The 20,236-nt window shown below is 45.4% G+C and overlaps 1 protein-coding gene across 6 annotated transcripts in view; it reads left to right on the forward strand.

Annotated features, from left to right (window-relative positions):
• Positions 1-20,236, forward strand: part of DENND2A (DENN domain containing 2A) — an 88,314-nt gene that overhangs the window by 22,518 nt on the left and 45,560 nt on the right. For 4 of the 6 annotated variants that reach the window (XR_005054844.2, XM_073238325.1, XM_073238326.1 and 1 more), the window contains exons 2-5: positions 908-1,009; positions 3,764-4,927; positions 17,441-17,568; positions 19,120-19,241. Coding sequence is in view for 5 of the 6 variants with exons in the window: in XM_073238325.1 (XP_073094426.1) it covers positions 908-1,009; positions 3,764-4,927; positions 17,441-17,568; positions 19,120-19,241 (1,516 nt within the window). In the remaining variant the exon portion in view is untranslated. The remainder of the gene's footprint in view (positions 1-907; positions 1,010-3,763; positions 4,928-17,440; positions 17,569-19,119; positions 19,242-20,236) is intronic. The other 2 variants (XM_073238327.1, XM_073238328.1) reach the window with 1 other exon arrangement.

Below are 20,236 nucleotides of genomic sequence, written 5' to 3' on the forward strand. Positions count from 1 at the left end.
ATCTGAATACTCCTGGAACCTCTAGGCAGAGTTACCTCCTCTCCATCCGGAGGGACCGGTCAGGAGGTATTCGAGCTCTACAGAAGAATTGCACGCCCCGTCCTGTCGGCATTCTCTGCAGGTCCCATGCCCACCTGAGTCCATTGGTCCTGAAATGGAGAGACACCGAGTTCTGTAGGGTCTTGCTGTGAAATAACCCGTTTACTCTGTTACCTCAGTTCCTGCAGCTGTCAGGCCCTGGAGTATCACAAAGCTGCCGCTTCTGTGCGGAGGCTGCTGATCTGATAGCCATTCAGTCCTTGTTATCTTCCAGGTTTGAGATGCCTGGGATTCGCAGGCTTGCTGGGACCACCTCCCAGTTTCCCTTAGACCAGACCTAGGGGCTGCCGTTTCCTCCTCGGGGGTGAGGCTGTCTGTGCAGGGCTCCTGAGCCAAGGACTGTGGGTTTACACCTGCCGTGAGGGCCAGCAGGAGAGTGGACTGTCTCTGTGTAGATATTTCTGCTTTGGCAGCTGGTTTGTTTCTTGTTGCTGATAAAGTAGCAACTCTTCTCTTCTTTGAAAGAGCCTGGAAAAGTGTTGTCCTAGTACTTATGTTTTGCTTTTTAAAATTACATGTCTTAAAACTTTTTGTGGCCTTACTTCAAAGACTTATATATGTTTACACACACACACACGCACACACATATGTATCTGAGAAGAGGCGGCATGGAGTCTGAATCTGTGTGGACCCCAGGATTCTGTGTCTTGCCCCCCTCTCCCGGGTCAGGGATTCTAAATGGTGTATCCTGACACAAACACACACATACCCTGCCCAACTCCTGGGTGGACTCTATCAGGAAAAAGTCATTCGGGGTGTGGCCTGAGATTCGCTGTCCTGGCTCACTGAGTGCCCCCTGTTCCCCCAGGCGACTTGCAGCTCCTCTTGGTGCTGACATGATGACAGTGTGGAGGCCGGCCAAGGGCAGCCACAGCCAGACTGAAAACCTAAGCTACAAATTGGCTGACAAGTAAGAACTTTTCTCCCCCGAGAGCGTAGAAGTTGGCCTAGATTCTCTGTCTCCGTCCTTTCTCAAAGCCTGTGCTCCTCGCTAACCCCACTTCCGTGAACTAAGGAGCTTCTTTTCTGAGTCACTGTGATGTGCCTCCTGTAAATCATCTCCATGCACTGCTCAGTTAAGAACCCAATGACCAAAGTGGTCAAGGGAGGGTCTGACGGGTGCCAGTGCTGTGAGGAGGATCCCATGGTGAACGCAGGCCCTGCCGCATTTCTGCCTTCTGGTCCGGGGGTTGTTTTCTAACTATGAGGATGCTCAGGTGCTTTAGTTATTCCTGAGCCCTAAACCTTTGCAGCTGCATCTGTCTGTGAAGCCAGTTCTGCCCACCTCAGATCAGCAGGGTGGTTTTCTCTCCAGATGGAGCCCTTCCCTCTGATGCTCTCTCACACACCCTGCCACAGAGTTGTGGCTCGCTCAGCTGTTTGCAGCTCGGCGTCCTGGACCGGACCCCCTCCTGGGGCCGTAAAGTCCTGGAAACAGGAACTCAAGAAACTCTTGGGTGCAGCAGCCGTGTGGAGAAGGCACTGTGACCCTGGGTTTCATCGTCCTCGCCTCTCTTGCCTGAGCTCTGTAAATCCAGTGTGGCCTTCCAGGAAGCCATCCTTTCTTCCTCTTCAGGCTTTAGATGGCTACAACAGTGATTATGAAGTCATTCCAGATGTTTTGGATCGTAGACAGTAACTATAATCATTACAATAACACTCTTTGCCATTGATTAATAACGTGTGTTATAATGTGTGCTGTACTCTGGGCACATTACATATAACTCATCCGTTTATTCATCTAACAAATATTTATGGACTGCCTACTATGTGCTGGGCTCAGCAAACTAGATCAGTTTGGCCTGTGTACCAATAAAGTTCCAGTCTACAGACTCCATGGAGATAGTTGTCTGATTTTAAGATGAAAAAAAGTGGAGTCAAGATTCGAATCCAGGTACCTCTGACTAAAGCCATTATTTATCTACTGTCAAAGATATTTGTAACAGTACATGTGATATTAATGATTATATATCATCAGTTGTCACAAAAGCATGAATGAACCTGAATTGTGTTTATGTGTCTGTTCTGTCCCTTCTTCTTGCCTCTAGCCCAATGAGAGCAAGGACTTTAACTTCTGCCTTTTGAACTTTCAATAAAATATCAAGAAACTGATTCTGATTTTGATTCTGACTAAAATCTGAATGCATGCTAATGTCCTCAGTAGTGACAGAACAGTTAAAAATGTGTTTCTCTTTTGTAAGCACTCTGTTATGAATGCTAATTGTGTATTTAAATAAGGAATTCTGCTTTGCTAGCCGCACTTAACACGCGAAAATGTGTTTGCATTATCACAAGTTTCTAATTTATGCTGTACAACTAAGAGCCACAGTTTAAGTGCTAATACCTCAGTCCAGGGAAACATCTGTATAAACACCTGCTGGTATTTGGAACAGGATGCATGAAATTGCTAATTATTCACCCCTCACTGTGAACCTTAACTGGAGTTTCAGAATTCATATATAGTCAGATCTATATATTCAAAAAACATGCCCCATGAAGTTGGTCCATGTGTGGTTGCTAATCTTGGCATATCTAAGGTCATTGTGCTTAGTCATGACCTTAGCTAGTGAAGCAATGTTTTACATTTGAAAACACAGATACTCCCATTCTCATTACACTAGCTTTCAAATATTGCTCTGTTTTTCTTTCAAAATAACTTTTAACATCTTCATGGTACTAACTAATCTAAAAATCTCATTTGGAGCCACATGTCTGTTCTAGGCCAGAACGTTCTGTGTTGATGGAAATATTCTTTTGCTCTGTCCAGTACAGTAGCCATCAAATCTGGTGCAAGTAAAGAACTAAAGTTTGATTTGATTTAAGTTTATGTAGCTCCATGTGGCTAGTGACCACTGTATTGGACAGTGGGTGAAATCTGAATCTGTCCATTCATTCATGCAACAATTTTTATTGACCACCTACTCTGCCAGGCATTGTTCTAGGTGCTAGGGGTACAACAGTAGCCAAACCAGGCCAAAATTCAAAACAGTCCTTCTCCTCGCAGATAGATCAGTCTAATGGGACTTAAATTCTAGAGGAGGTTCAGTTCAAATACAGTCAATAATTGTGGCTTTAATCCACTCAAATCAGGACAGGTATCAAGCCCAGAATTAACAAAAACTTCATGACTTGTGCTGTTGTTTTAATTTTTAAATAGCCATTATATGGCTCATCTGTCATGTACAGTAATAGAGGAAATTTATGCTATCTAATCTTATATCTCATAAAATTTCTCCTTTTTTTATTGGAGTAAAAAGCTAATAACAAGCACCATTTATTGTTCACTCATGACAGGCTCGATGCTGTATGTGGGCTGGTTCATCCAGTGCCTGCAGCCACCTTGTTAGGTACCTTTACTATTATTCCCACTTCACAGATGAGAAAACAGATTTAGAGAAGTTAAGCAATATGCCTGTGGTCACACAGCTGGTCAGTGGCTATTAGGATTTAAACCCAAGTCTATTGGACTCCAGAGTCCAATAGTTCCTTTCATTCCACAAGGCTGTCTTCCCAAGAAAAGCATAAAGTGATTTTCTTAAATGGTGTTTCACTATTTGTGATTTACGATTAGCATATAACATTTATATCTAAGTTCTAGAAAATCTGTATGACCAGCCAAGAACAATAACTAAGAATCCTCACCCAGTGTTTGTCTCTTGTTCAGGGTCAAGGTGGAAGGTCCAAAGGCTGGGGAAGACCGTGGAAGGAAGCCGTTTAGGTCCTCCTTCCCTTTCCTAGAGACTGATCCGGATTCGCCCTTCAGAAGAAGCCCACTGGCAAGTCTCAGTAACCTGGAGCTAGAGTCACGAGTGGACTGTTTCCAGCAGAACATGTTCAACTCAAATATGATCATCAGTGACCCAGCCTCAGACCTTGGTGCTAAAGAAGCCAGCAGGGCCAGCAAGTGGCAGTTTAGTGGTGTTCAGAACCCCTGCCCTCCTGCCCGAGGTGGGGCCCGGCACAAGCCCCTCAGCATAAAGGACAAGATATCAGAATGGGAAGGGAAAAGGGAGCTGCCCCCTCCCACACCTGGAAGGAAAGCAGATGGGCCAGCGGATTACCTGACGTCCTGTGAGGTGGGGAGCGGACGCAGTGATGGTGTGAGAGCTCAGGCCACGGAGGCTCAGGACGGGGGCAGGCCGGGAACAGAGAACCAGGAGAATGAGAGGAATAGAGGGGCAGTGACAGGTGGCGGACGGGATGCCGAGCGGAGGCACGACCGCAGCCCACCGGACAGGGTGCTGGCGTCGAGCTTGGGCAGAGCCCAGGAGCCCAGGCTTGGCAAACAGCGCTTCCAGAATGACAGCCTCTCGGTGCTGAAGCAGGTCAAGAAGCTTGAGCAGGCGCTGAGGGACGGGTCAGCAGGGTTGAATCCCCAGTTACCAGGGACTTGTTACTCCCCACACTGCCTGCCGGACAAGGCTGAGGAGCTACCCACCCTTGCTGAGAACCATGGGGGCGGCAGTGGCTCAGAATTCAGGTCCCACCACGTGGAGCTGGAGGCCCGGGCGCCTGCCGCTGGGGCTGCAGAGGAAGAGAAGGGCCTATGCGGGAGGCCCAGGGAGCAGGGGCTGGAGGGTGTGTACCGGGGCTGGGAGGGCTGCCCTCCGAAACCCTTCATCAACCCCCTGCCCAAGCCCCGGAGAACGTTCACACACGACGGAGAAGGGGACGAGGACAGGAGCCCAGGCGTCAGCTTGAGGAAGGATAAAAGGGACCTACCTCCTCTGCCCTCCCTACCTCCCCCGCCCCTGCCCTCCTCCCCACCACCTTCCTCAGTGAACAGAAGACTGTGGAGTGGGCGACCGAAACCCAGCGCTGACCACAGGTGGGTGGCACGACTGCTTAGGTAGTTTATGCTGTATCCCAACCACCTGTTCTCGGCTGATGATATTTTATTTTAAACTACTTGGGTGTTGTAACTACAAGTCAAGACTGTTCATAGCTTAAGATACATTATTGATTAAAAGATGCTTGTATTTTGTGTGTGTTCACTGTCCTAAAAGAAGAATATTTGCTTTGAAAACTTACCCTTTGGGTACTATAAGTACTTGTAATTCAGACAGTTAGCAAGACTTAAAGGAAAGCTCGTGTTAACACTGGCAATCTCCTAATCAGTGCTGACTGGCGCTCATTCTGCTACGACTGTCCCCAGCTAGGGCGAGGTGCTTCGAATCTTTCCTGGCTCTTTCCTCATGCTTTTTCTTAGTATGGGCTCTGGAAACACAGTGCCTGGGTCTGCTCTGGCCCCATCACTATCTACATGACCTTGAACAAGTTACTTAACTTCTTGAAGCCACAGCTTCCTCACTTATACATACAGATACACATACTGTACATTTTATAATATTAAAGTAATACATTAGGTAATAAAGCATGTGAATACTTGGAGATAAAATCTGTGCTTTGGAAACAATTTCTTTTCTGCTTTGAAACCTAATTTCTAGTCTATTTCTGTAACGTGCTTATTGGTTTGATACCTCCTAACCTGAATCCATCTGTAGAACAACACTCCTGAAGACCGTTGTCTGTACGTATTGTCATCATTTCTTCCTTCACTTTCCATGTTTCCTTGACCAACTGTAGATGGGCTTTTGCCACTTATCCTGAAACTGCTGTTGACCACAGGACCTTTGATCTCCATCTTGTTGAATCCAATTGCCAGTTACTTGTTCTTGCCTTATTTGACCTCTCTTGGCATTTGGGGAATGACTTGACTTGCTCCACCTTGAAACACTGTTTACTTGGCTTCAAGGTCACCTACTTCCCTGGTAGTCCTGCTTCACTGGCTGCTGCTTCTCAGCTTGATTCTCCTCTCCCTCTGTACCCCCGCCCAAACCATCTACCCCTCCACGTGGGACCAGAGCAGGAAATTTTCTCCTCGTCTACGTTTATCCCCTAGATGAGCGCATCCAATCCCATGGCCTTCAATGTCAATTACATGCTTATGATTTGCAAATGTGTTCTCCAGCCGTGATTCCCTCTCCAGCTTCTGGTAGTGTGTATAGTCATCTCTGTTTGGGTCTCCATATGGTTACCTAATAGTTTGGACTTAACATTTCCAAAACTAAATTATCAGACCAAGTCACCACCAGCTGTTTCCTCCCCAAATAATTGTCATCTACTAAATGGCATCACTTTTCATTTTGCTTAGGCCCAAAACCTCGGAGTCATCTTTGGTTCCTCCCTTTTCACATACTCCCAGTCTAATTCATCAGCAAAACTTTGGGTTCTAGTTTTGAACATGATCTTAAATCTGACATCTCCTCCACTGCTACTTAGTCATCTTCTATCTACCCCTCACCCCCAGTATATACTCCTCCTCAACAGCCAGAGGAATGGAGATTCTAGAAATGGAGATTCCATCGTGTCACTCCGTACTCAACATGGTCTGTGAGGTAGGATTCTTTGGGCTGCAAAAAACATAGTTTCCTATGTTCTTTTCCAGGGAAAAAGTTTGCATGTTTCTAGAATTTTATATATAAAAATCATATCCTTTTAAGAATGAAATCATACTGTATGTACTGTTTTTTACTTAATATATCACTGCGATCTTTCAGTATTACCACCTTTCTTTTTTTCTACCTTTTTTAACTGCCACATTCTTTTTTTTTTTGTATTTCACTTTTTTTTTATTAAGGTATCATTGATATACAATCTTATGAAGGTTTCACATGAGCAACATCATGGTTACTACATTCACCCATATTATTAAGTTGCCCACACACACCCCATTACAGTCATTGTCCATCAGTGTAGAAAGATGCTATAGAGTCACTGTTTATCTTCTTTGTGCTATACTGCCTTCCCCGTGACCTGCCACATTCTTTACATTATGCAGATAAAAGTCATGTTTTATTTAGCCATTCCCCTATTGATGGACACTTAGGTAGTTTCCAGTTTACAGATAATGCTGTGATGAGCAGTAGATATCATTAGAGAAGACTCACAGCCAGAGTACTAACTAGCTCTGCTACTCACTATCTATGTGACATTGGACAAGCTACTGAACTTGTCTTGGCCTTATTTGACTTATTTTACTTATTAGGGTATTTATTTCTTTTCCAGTACAAAACTTTTAATTAACTTAACCTTATAATATGTTCTCATATCTAGTAGAACTTAGATAAATTTCTTATTTTTACTAATAGTTTGTCAGTTAATTTTATTGGACTTTCTATGTATATAATCATATTGTCTACAAAGAATTATTTAACCTCTTTCTTTTTAATTTATACCTCTGAATTCTTTTTCTTGCCAAATTGCACTGGCTAATACTTTCAGAACAGTGTTTAATAACAGTGCTGATGCAGTGGGCAGCCTATGTCATCCTTAACTTTAATGGTAGTGCTTCTGGTGTTCTCTCAAACACTCATGTTTGAGATGTGTTTTTATGTTATCAAGACTGTTCATTTATATTTCTTTTTCCATTAAGAGTTTTAAAAATTAGAGTTGGATGTTAGATTTTGTCAAGTTACTTTTCAGTAGACTTATATGAGCATATATATGGCTCCTCTCCTTTGACCTATTAACAGTGAATTTATATCCTACATTTACCTATCCTTACATTTGGGGGATGAGCTTCCATTTGGATTATTATTATTTTAATATACTGCTGAATTGCATTTGCTAATATTTTGTTTAGGATTTTTGTATCAGTATCCAATAATTGGAACTGGTCTACACTCGGCCAGGCTTTGGTATCAGAGTTACGTGAGGGCTATAGGAGAATTGAGAGGCTTTCTTCTTTATGTTCTGAGAAGGTTTGTATCATCTCCAATTCTAAATCCCTTCTCAGACCAGTGCCAAAGCCCAGGTGCTCTGGGGACTTTTCTGCTGCTGTATCCCCAGCGCTTCCTAACAGCAGCTCTTCCGTGCCCTTCTGGGCTCTTCCTCCAGAGAAGCCCAGCTCTCCCGGGGGCAGGTTGGTTCCAGGCCATGGGTTCTTTCATCTGTGCCATCACTGGGCAGACAGAGCAGCCCGATGAACAATTATTCTCATTATCTTTTCTTGCTTAGCTACCATCTGCTCTTTTCAGTCTTCCAGCAGTTTCTATAAAACCAGCTAAAGTTACTTGGTTTCCATCCAAAGATGAAATTTTTCTTGGCCAGATTGAGTATGGTTGCAAAAGCTGTGTTTTAAGAATTTTGGCTTTGGATTTTTTCATTTTGTTTAAAATAGTACAGTGGGGTGATTAGGGTAAGATGTTCACTTTCTACTCTTAAAAAATAATGTGCTTTTTATTGTGGTCCTATCTCTTAAAGAAAAGGCTCAACTCTGAATTTGGCAGGCTCACTGCCCTCTCTGTGGCAGGAAAGCCAGGCCAAGGCTGAAGAAAGAAATGATTAAGGATGCTAAGGTTGCGAGGGTTTAGGATTACACGGCTGGGCTGTGCTTTGGAGAGCGAACCCAGCTTGTTTCCACAGGCCCACTAGGCCACTCCACAGGGGCCAAACCAGTGGGTTGAGATCCACAGTTTGAGAAAACGTGTTTATCTCTCCTTTTCTTTTCTTCCTCTCTTTCTATTTTTCCCTTCTCCTTTTTCTCTTTCCTCTTTTCTCTCTCTTTCTTCTCTCTTCTTTCTTCATTTGTCTAAAGCCCCAGGAAATTAAATTCAAGGATTTATGCCTTCAGTCCTATAATGGAAAATGAGAAACCCTCAAATATCAGGAAATTCCAAAGATAAGGTTCCTGCAGCAGCATTACCTTGGTTATGTACGTTTTATGACATATATTTAATAACTTTGGAAGGAATGCCTTAAGGCCAACATTTAATAAGAAAAAAATTTTTTTAAGTATAAGCAACATCCTGAATTCACATTTATCTATATGCCCAGAATATTCTAACTTGAATTCAGGTTTTTTTAATTTTAATTCAATTTGATCATATGACAAGAGTTTTTAGATCTTTGTGAAACCAAATAACTACATTGACCAAAATTTCAGCTTTTCAACTGATTGTTTTGGCATCTTATAGATTCAGCCTTTCTTTAGGATGTTAGTGTAAGACTTTCAGAACTTTGTGAGGACCTAAGACCTCCATCATTGTATGGCTTCCAAATTGTGCTGTGCTGTTATTGATTCATTAATTTCCATCTTGTATTTGGCTGATATGGATCCCACAGCACTCTGGCTCGGCAGCAACCCTCAGCTGTCATCAGGTTAGTGGTTAGAGTTAACTTACCAGCCACGTGGTCTGTCCCTGTCACAAGTCTACTCCATCAACATGACATGCGCGAGGCAACCTCCAACTATCATGTCTAAAACCTGAATGTTTGAATCTTCAAAGGGGCAAAATGTTTGATTAATTTGAGCGTTAGAGCAAAATTTACTTTGAAAGCATCTGAGAAGCTTGATATTGTAAATTCATATATTTCAATAGTAGCTGCATTGGAAAATACAGTAGAGTGGGTGGCTGTCACTCCACATTTGGGCAGTGATTGTCATGTTTCATTTCTCATTGGAAGGTGGAAATGGTTGGATTTTAGACTCATGGTGGATAGAGAGGGTTTTTCTTCTGATGTTTCTATTTTGGATCCAGGATAGGGATAAGCAGAAAGCCAGTGTGGGTGGTCATAGTACTTGGAGGAGGAGACACATGATAACGGAGGGCGAGCTAAGAGCTGACAGACGAGTGCTCCCACTTAACCCCTGTCTGATCACCCTGTGGGATGAGCGTCCTTCCGAGGGTGCGGTGGGCCATGGGGAAGAGCTGCCCATGGTCTCTGGGATGGAGGCAAGGAGGGAATCTGTGGCAGCTGGAGATGCGTAAGAGAATCAGAACATGGCGTCCCTGGCTTCTAGCCCAGCTGAATGGTGTAAGTGGAAGTAGGTTCTGGCTATTCGAGCTAATTTAGCTTTTAGCTGGAAATAATTTCAGGTGAAATAAACTCAAAATAATTGACTAAAAATTAACTATGAATATAGCTGCTCTATTTTTTTACTCTAAAGTAGGGATAACTTATAAGCAGTAAATGTGGCCATTAAAACCAGTTTTTAAAATATTCCTTCACTTAATTCAACCAACAAATATTTACTGTGCATCTGTGTACTGTTCAAATATGGCAGTGAACAAGACGGACCGACACCCTGCACTCATGGAACTCCCGGACTAGAAAGAGGTAGAAGCTCACCATAGTTATGTGGCTGTAACTACACTTAGGCCATGGTGCTATGGAATGTTCAGCAGGAGTATCTAGCCTGTCACCAAAGTAGGGCCAGCACGAGGAGGAAGTGACGCTCAGACTGAGGTCTGAGACTCCCAGGCAAGGGGGAGGGCGGGTGATGGGTATTCAGTTTGAGTGAACAAACATGTGAAGGCCCTGGGGCAAGAGAGCCTTCAGGGCGCTGGAGTCTGAAAGGGAGAGTATGTCCAGAGGGGTCAGCAGGGTGTGAGCTGAGCCCCAGAGGTCTGCTGGAACCAGCTCTGGAAGAGTCCCATAGGCCAGGTAAGGATTTGGGCCTATCCCCGAAGGGGAGACGAAGCATTTTTAAAGTTTTTAAGAAGTGGAGACACACCATCCGATTGGCACTTTTAAAAGTTCACCCTTGCAGCAGCATGGAGGTTGGAAGAGGCACCAGTGGACAGAGCGGGCGGTTATGGGGATGGAAGAAGAGCGAGGAGAGGTCTGGGGGTTCCCCTGTGGGGTAACTGCCACGGGGATTGAGGAAAGAGGTGGATTGAGAGGCGCACCTCACAGGTAGAACTCCTGTGAGTGTTTAGACGTGGGCTAATGTTAATGGAGAAGGAGACTCAGACAGGACTTTCAGTGTAAGGCGTGAACGTTTGGGTGGATGGTGATGGCCTTCACTGGGGTGGCAGCCCTGGTGGAGGAGCCGGTCCTCCTTGGGGAGTGAGGGCGAAGAGTTCCAGTTGGGGATTGTTAGTTTTGAGATTCCATGCATGATCCAAATGGAGATGTGGGATGAGGTCTTAAGTAGTATTCCATTTACAAAAATATGGAAAAGTTACAAATAACATTCAAAATATTATTTGTAGTTCACAGTATTTGGCCTTAGGTGTAGGTTATAAGCCATACAGAGGCTGACATCAGTGGGCCAGTCAGATCATTCCAGCATCTCTGGAGAACTGAGCAGTATCAAAATCACATGATTTGAGGTCCTAGGAAGCATACCCAGACAGAGAGGAGGTGACAGCCCTTCACCAGGCTGTGCCCCCTCCCCCAGCAGGAACATTTGGCATCACCAGCTGGGAGCTGACTCCGCAGGTGCTTATTAAACAAGCAGGCTGGATGTGGGACGAATGTGGAAGTGTTTAAATGAGAAGCCAGTTTGGACGTGGTTGTCGTGATCCTTTTGAAATTTCCTTTCTGTCAGTGTTAATATATAAATAAAGGTATTAAAACCATTTTTCAAGTTAAAAAAATTTTTATAGAAAAGACTTAGAACTGCAGGACTGGATGATTAGTTTAATCGTAGGTCTCCTCTTCCCGAAGCCTAATCAACTACCTGAGCCCCAGAATGCGAGAGTCGCAGTCCCTCGAGGCGTATATGCAGATTATAGAAACAGTGGTTAAAACCATTGCTTGCAAATACGTTAATAACACCTGATGATAAAAAGTCAGACTTTGTATTTGGAATTCTATTTTCCCACTGGCTCCATAAATTTGGCCCGTAAAAATTCAGTTTCTCCTTGATCTTGTATGGACAGTGGCCTCATGCTCATTAAAAAGTTTGTCTTTCAGGCTTCCTGAATAGGAATTGTTCATATGAAAACCAACATTTTAATACAGCAATGGAGCTGCTATTTAACAAATTTTGTGATGAATTCTTTTTCAAATTAAATGAAGCTTGCAATGTAAATAACCATCCTCTAATCCGTTTTTTATAATGAAGTTTGTAGTATTTTGAAATTGGCTTTATCTGATGCTGTTTAAACTGGTGTTACCTTTTCTATGTTGGGAATCAAATGCAAAATAGAGCTGAACTCTTGCAATTAGCATCTTCTTGGAAATTTGGAAGGATTACAAGAAACATTCAAACTATGGCTTGAAATCCCAGGGTATCTGACAGCATATGGAGACAGGCTAATCCCATCACAACGATCCTCAGCAGAGGATCCAGATTGTTGATGGTGTTACATATGGTCTAAATGAGTGAGCCATCCGCTGGCTTGGAGAGCCTTTAACATAAAACATCTTTATTGTTAGGGCATTTATTCTTAAAACATTTTAACTATTCAGATATTATTTCCTAGATACTTTGTAATAATTATATTATTTTAAAATCTGAGGTATACAAATACTACTTCACAGGTACCTCAAATGAGACTTTTAAAAATAACAATTACAGAGCTCTCTCCAGGGCAAAGCACTGCACAGTTGTAGCCCCTTTCTGAAATCAAAGAAAAGGCCAAGCTTAGCCAGGGTCACGCTTGAATCCCACGTAGTTGAGGCTTGGCCTATAAATGGCAGCCACCGTCATGTCCCTCAGCTGCCAGGAGAGGGGCTTCCTGACATTGGGGAGAAACTGCTCAGCTCCTAGGGCAGCAACCCCCCACCTGTCGCATCATTTAGTTACATTATGAGGGCAATAGAGGGCTTACCTGGGTCATGCACAGTAATATGTGGTATGGTTTGGTGTGGAAAATGAGTTCAAGTCCCTAACAACAAACTGGAAATGCAGCCTGTTTTACTTTGGGGACTCCGACTGTAGCTTTCTCCCTGTGCTACCTCACTCGCCGGCTCTGCTTAATGCCTGGGTAGTGTTCTCCAGCCAGGCTTCCTGGCTCTCACCCTGACTCCACCACTTTCTCCCAATGTGACCTTGAGCAATTTGTCTATCTTCTCTATGACTCTTATTTTCTCACATATAAAATATGTATAATAGTCATTCTTCCCAAGGTTGTTGCCAAGTTTGAATGTGCTAATCTGAGTGTTGTTGGGCAGCTGTGTCTGGGGAGGGCTCTCCCTGCGCACTGGGTGAAACTTCAGCCTGGACCAGGGAGGGTTCTTGACTCTGAATGAGAAAGAATTCTCGAACAGGTCAGACAAGTGTAGGTAAGGAAGGAATTCATGAAAGCAAGAGTAGAAGCAAATGTCAGCAGGTGCGCAGGCAGCAGAGAGCAAGGAAGAACACAGGGAGGAAGGGGAAGCCCTTTGAACTTCTGCTCAGCACTGGGCAAATCCTCGCCAACTCCTACAGCCCGGGTCACCTGCCATCCGGTGTCCGCTTGAATCTGCATAGTGTCGGGACTAAGCCCCCACCACCCCAGGATTTGGGGGAGCCACAGAGCACTGGAGGGAGGGAGATTATGTTCTGAGAACCTCCCGAAGCAAAGAAAGGAGGTTTTCGGGCAGGCCGCTAAAGAGCACGGTCTCAGGGCTGCAGTCCTGTCCTGGCCGCCCAGGTGACGGGAACTTGCAAGCCAGATCAGAGCTCTTAGTAGCCCTTCCCCACTTGTCTGAAGTAGAACAGAGACGACTTGTGCTTACGTCTAGAAAACAGAATGAAATAGCAAAGTAACAAAGACACTTACCACTGGAAGAGCACAGAGACAAAACACAGTAAGTTGAACAGTGAGAAATATTTTTTTAAGGCAAAAAGTACCCACTGAAAAACATGGGAGTGCCGTCAGCTTTAGAGAGGAGGTGTGCTCCAAGGCTTAGGATTCTGTCTTTTAAGGCTTTCAAGAATGGGGCAAAGAGCGGAGAGGGGGAGCATAAGCTTCACATGTGGTCTCATGATGTCTCTCCAGTGAGAGACATTATGTCACCATCCACAGTCAGTCCTCTAGATACTCTGTAAGATAAACTTAACACAAGGAATTTCTTGATCCCATTCTTCTCCAAGATGGCAGTTACTCTCAAGCACTGGGAACATATCAGTTAGGATTGCTTGCCCTGCCCTAAGATAGTCGGTTGGTGTGTTACCAAAGAATGTGTTAGGAATCTTACCTCCTAACTCCCTGGTTTTTAAGATGGAATCTTAGCCTTAAAATGGAGTCCCTCCTGTTCTTACTATTACTGTTTATGTCTTGGCATTTTTCATCATAGGCAGGAAAAGTTAATCATGATGTTTGTCCCACATCCCTGCCCTGTCTCACAAGCACTTAGTCAGTACTCAGCGAATGTTGAATGGAGGATTCAGCAGTCTCTTTGGACAGTTTGTGTCCTTCCAGTGAAATCTAGGTGGTGTGCATACTGAGGACTCTAGCTAATGGAATCTGGCTAGCTTGCCAGGGGGCACAAGGAGTCATGGCCCATGCCAGGCCAGTAACTTCACGCTGCTCTGGGCCACAGACCACTCACCTTAGTCCCCAAGCAGCTGCCTGGCTAATGGCAACCTGGACTAGGAAATGCCCAGGGTGGGCTCACAGCACAGCCGTTTCCATCCTGGAGAAAGCAGCACAGACCCGCTTCCCACCCTTCAGACCCCATCTCCTGCAGGCTCTGAAGCTCAGTCCTTCCTCCCCTGGGTGGACACCTCAAGAGGAGGCGGAGAGGGCTCATGGATTGGTAGGCCCTTCTCTTAGGCATGAGCTTCTGTCAGTAAGTCAGGCACCTGGGATCATGATTGACTTTCAGCCTCATAGTTTGACTTAAGGCCATAGAGGCCCAGCCTGGAAGCTGTTGGTTCAGCCCTTTGTGCTCCTGCCCAGAGTGCCAAGTTCATAAAGCAAGGGGCGTGGGGTGGAGATAAGGGGTGATGAACTCAGTTGTGGACATATTAAAGTTTAGAGCCCATACACTTTGGGAAAATTTCTGGGCTTGGGAAATGCCTATAGCCCAGAAAAAGGAATCAAAAGGGAAGGAAGCTGCCAGCGAAGGCCCAGGAGGGGCTGTCTGAAGGGATCCAGTTAGGGCCACCTGGCACCAGGCTCCTCACACCACCAGGAGGGCCTGTGTGCAGGTGTTTCCAATCTCTTGCAAAAAAAAAAAAAACAAAAAAAACTTTTGTCAAATATAGTAGGAGGAATTACCAGAGAAATGAAATGAGAAAAGACAGTATACAAGCCACAGTTTGTTTCTTTTTAAATGTATTCTGTCCCCTTGCTTTAACTGTTTGTAAACGCCTGCTCTCAGTTTCTGCACTGGCCTCATCAGCTTGCCTGCCCTGGCCCTCCGATTACACTGGGAGGGCTGTTGTCTGACACCATAGAAACAGTGGTGTCATGTAAAGAAAGGACCAAGAAAGTGGATAGGTTTTATCAGAAACTCACTAGTGACCTTTAGGGGACAGTTTCAGAAAAGGGATGCATGCAGACACCAGGTTGAGAAGATGGAGGAAAGAAAACCTGGAGAACTCAGGTGGACTAATGGACAGTCAGAATAGTCTCTGCTCTACCCTGCCCCCCAGTTTTAAAATGTTGGCAAGGAAGATAAGAAATAACAGAACCACAAGGGTTGTTGCTTCAAATGAAAGGTTTTCAAAATAGAGGAATCCTGTGCTTGATTAAAGAAAGAGGGAAAGGGGCTGGTGCAGAGAGAAAGATTTAAAGGCAAGAAATCCCCAAAGCTTGGAGAGCAGGCCAGTGTCCTCTGCCTGGTTCCACCACTGCCCTGCACAGCACTCACCACCCTTGTTCCCTGCAGTTCAGCCTCGCTGAATGTCTGTCTGTCCTTTCCACAGATGCACCAAGTTCTTTGTGGCTGCAGGTCCCTCACATACCCTTCCACCTTGGAATGCTCTTCCCTGCGCTCAGGTGTTTTCATCCTGGTCTCAGGATGAAATGTCAGGTCTCAGCTTTAATGGGTGACTTTCTTGGCGAGGCCTTCCCTGGCTCACCCCCCAACCTAAGTTGAGTCCTCTTTGGCATTCTCCCTTGCGGCAGCCTGTTCTTTTCCATCATTGGATGTAACACAGTTATAATTGCATTTATCTGTGCGTGCCCTGGCTGAACACCTGTCCCCCACCCTGGAGTATGAGTTATTTGAGGTGGGCACCATAACTGGTTTAGTTACTCCTTATTTCCTGAACTGAGCACAGTGCCTCCCCTTAGTAAAGGTTCAACATAAAATATTTGCTACATAAATAATAGCACAGCAGCAGTAATAGTAATGGCTGACATTTGTTGACTGCTTGTTAGGTACTAAGGACTATACAGACATTATCTTTTCCATTCTTTGGACAATCTGAGGTAATCATGATTTTACAAAACAGGACAATGAGTTTCAGCCCAGTTAAGTGGTTCATCTAAGGTTAAAAGACTTGTGAGTGAAGGAGCCGGGGTCGGTATTGAGTTTTGGTGAACCCTAGAGTGTCTTGTTTGATCCTTAATCCTGGGGGCCGGAGGGAGAGGAGGGGAAGTATGGGTGAGGATTGCGGCTTCCTGAGCAATGGGAGGGTTGCGACCATCCTGCACGAGGAGGCGCGAAGCGTCAGGACCAAGGCCGCCGGATGTGCCCTGTTCAGTGCGGATGGACCCACGCTCACCTAAATCCCACTCACAGAAGCCTCAAGTGTGCTTGGCAGGAATTCCTGACAAATCTGCCGGCTTGGAAGGTGCGCCTCCAGAGCCTGAGGGGCAGGGCTGCTCGGCTCCTGCTGTGGGAATTGCGGCCCCTTTAGAAAAAGACAGGGACAGAGACGCAAAGGGGGCGGGTTTATTGTGAGGGGGCTGATGTTCTGTATGTTGCACAGTATGACCCACCTCATGACCTCCCAAAGGTCCGGTTATCTTACCAAAATCACAAAAATTCAAGGTGAGCAGCTGTGTGTGTGTGACAGTTGGAGAAGGGCGTGGATTTTGCATTGGGATCAACACCAGCAGAACGGGGCTGGTGGATGTAGGGTGGGGTGAGGGTGACAGAAAGCCACGGAGTGAGCCAAGCCGCAGACAGAGCCCAGCCCCATGGCACAGATCCTGAGGGCACCTCAGCTGGCCTCCAGCTCCGCTCCGAGAGTAACCACCTGACTGAGAGGAACGGGGAGGTGCCCAGGCCTCCGGTCCCCACGGAACTGGCCAATCCCTCAGTGCTCCTTTTGAATTATTAATGTGTGTGCTGTACACATTATGAAACATTTGAAAAGTCTAGCAAAGCAAAAGTGAAGAGAAACCATGAGCCATTCCTCAGTCCTGAGAACGCAGCTATATGTTTCACTGCCTTCCCTTTTTATTTTCTATATATATGCTTGCTTACAAAGGTGGGATTGTATTTTATAGATATGCTTTACTAGCTCTACTTGGCCTGATAGCATCAACATTCTTTCAAGTAAAAGCTGTATCTCTTATTGAGGATCATCACACCTGTTACAAAAAAAGAGTTGATTTCAGTAAGAGAAATTTTTGCAAGGAAAAAATTGGGGGTATATATTCTTTGAACTAGCCTAATTTGATTCAAGTTCTTGTTTTTTTACCTTCCATCTTGTACAAACCAGAAAGTCCTATGAGTTTGAAGACCTACTGCAGTCTTCCTCTGAGAACAGCAGGGTGGACTGGTACGCGCAGACGAAGTTGGGGCTCACACGCACTTTATCGGAGGAAAACGTCTATGAAGACATTCTAGGTAAGAGGCCGGAGTGTGTGGGTATAAGTCTGTCTGGGAGAAAGGGGAGAGGGGACGTGGGGCTGGCTGCCTGAAACACACACACACTCACTCACTCGAAGACATACATGTCCTCCAGTGAAGGAGAGAGCAGGTGGCAGAGGGATCTGGGAGAGAAAATCGGGCTGGAGGGGAGAGCAAAGCCTGGCGATGAAGGCACAGAGCTGCAGGATGTGACCGGAAACACTTGAGACCTGGAGGCTCAATATCCATGACAGAAGCTTGGCTCTGCTGCTGATTCGCGGTAGGACACTGAGCTGGTGACTACCTTCTCCGAACTCATGTCCTCTTTTCTGTATGAGGATGATGGTAGCTACCTTGCAGGATTGTTTGGGGACTGGAGGAAATAGTATGTAGAGCGCCTGGCTTATCACAGGTGCTCAGTAAATTGTAGGGCTTACTAGATAAAGGAACTAAAGACCACCATCCTCTTTCTGAAACTGTAGGAGTATGGTAGTAACAGGGCGTCCAAACTCAGACCAAAGTGAATGTCTGCTGTTCAAAAAGTAACTTTGACCTTGCTCAAAGGAATGTGTTCAGATTCCAAAGTAAGGCTCAGATTCAGAGTTTGCATTCAAACCCGGAGAGTTAAGTCATCTTCCGGGAATATCCCAGTTTCAGTGAGGTGTGAGCTCAGGCCTGCAGCTGCTTGGTGGGGCTGGGAGTTGCAGTGAGGGGAGAAATCCACATGTGACCACGTGCAAGGGGCAGATAGGGCACATACACATTCACGTGATCAGCCGTACAGAAAACACTCCATACTAGGAGGAAACCCAAGACTTGCAGAAGGGCATGTACTTAGCTGAGCTACGACTTGACCACAAATTATTTGAACGGCAGCGTCTAAGCTGCTGGAGAGGCTCCTGCCAAAGCAGGGGGCTTCCCACATCCAAAGTGGGAATGAGATCTGGACTCCTAGTGGTGTGTACCTTTCAGGCACAAGGAACAGAAACCCCAGCTGAAACAACAAAGGGTGTTGGTTGCTCATGTGACCAGAACTGGCTTTTTCTCCCATGTTTCTTAGCTCTCAGATTAGGCCCATTCTCAGCAGGGTTCCCAGGATCCCCTGATGGTTGCCGTCAGCTCCCTGGAATCCACACCTTCCATGGGGGGAAGGAAAGCCTGTGCCCTGCAGGTCCCAGCCAAAATCCTAAGGTTCGCTCTCACGGGGCTGGTTTAGGTCCCTTGTTCACCTTCAGAGCCCAGGAATGGCGTGTAGTGGGCAGCGGAAGCTTGGGATAAGAACGCTCCCCAGATCTAAATACTAAGGCAGGGATTCAAGGTACTCAAATTGGCTAAACTCTAAAACTGGGAGTGGAGTTAATCTCACATTTGAGAATGGGGAGACGGGACGTTACCCCCATAGAAATCAGGGTCTGTTACCAAGAGGAAGGGAATGAGCGGACAGCAAAGCGTCAGACATCCCCACACGGAGAGGCCGACGTGGGGCAGGGGGCAAATAGGGAAACTTCCTCAGGTTCCCAGTTCCTGACCTGCTGCCTTTGGCTACAGACCCACCAGTGAAGGAAAACCCTTATGAGGACGTTGAGTTACACGGTCGCTGCCTGGGGAAGAAGTGTGTCTTGAGCTTCCCTGGTTCGCCCACCTCTTCCATCCCTGACACACCCACCAAGGTAGGAGCCCCCCAGGGACTGGTGGGGAGAGGTGGGTCCCCAGCACTGTGGCCGTGAGCAGCCTGGAATTCTGGGGGACCCTGGAATGCCAGGCCATGCGCACTGCCAGCCTCCTGGATTTGCATCGCTGCCTGCCTGCTCATCCTGCTCTAGTTCTCCTGGAACCCCTCTGTTCCACAAAGCTTCCTAATACATCATTTTAGCTTCTGGGTCAGGAGTCTCCCCAAACTGGGTAAATAAGATAGCACATTCATATTATACACCCACGAAGAAGAATGACCTGATGTAAAAAAAACCTCCAAAATACTAGACTGAAAGGCATGGTACAGAAACAGTATTTTTTTAGTATACCACCATTTGTGGGTTTTTTAATGAAGGAATATGTAAACTCACAGGTATTGGTACACATGGAAGAATATCTCTGTTAAGGAAATGAGGAAGTGGGTCCCCAGCTTCCTCTGTGGAGATGTCTGAGTGTGAGTACCTGGAGGTCAAGGTCGAAGACTGATACTATTTACAGAATTTTCTTTTGAACCTTTTGTAATTTTGTATATGTACATATAGGTACTCTAACCATATTCATGTACACGATAATTTCAACCCATTGCCTATAGGACTGAACCCATATTCCTTAGCTTGGCGTTAAATGTCCTTTATAATGGATCCCCGGGCACTATCATTACCTAATTTCCTACAGACCAAAGCTCCCCTCAGTGAGAGCCCACTAGCTGCCCCTCTGGTATTATAGGCCCAGGATAGGCCTTTCCTCTAAAGGGCTACAGAGTAAAAATGTAATCTCTGTTGTAATTCTTCAGCACTGGCCTTTTAGTGCAAAGAGGCCATAGACAATATGCAAATAAATGAGTGTGGCTGTGTTTCCATAAAACTTCATTTATGGACACTGAAATTTGAATTTTATGTTATTTTCATGTGTCATGAAATATTACTTACTTTTTTCAGCTATTAAAAAATATAAAAACTATTCTTAGCTCATG

This window comes from Manis javanica, chromosome 6, assembly GCF_040802235.1.
Source record: "Manis javanica isolate MJ-LG chromosome 6, MJ_LKY, whole genome shotgun sequence".
In the NCBI taxonomy this organism is placed as follows: domain Eukaryota; kingdom Metazoa; phylum Chordata; class Mammalia; order Pholidota; family Manidae; genus Manis; species Manis javanica.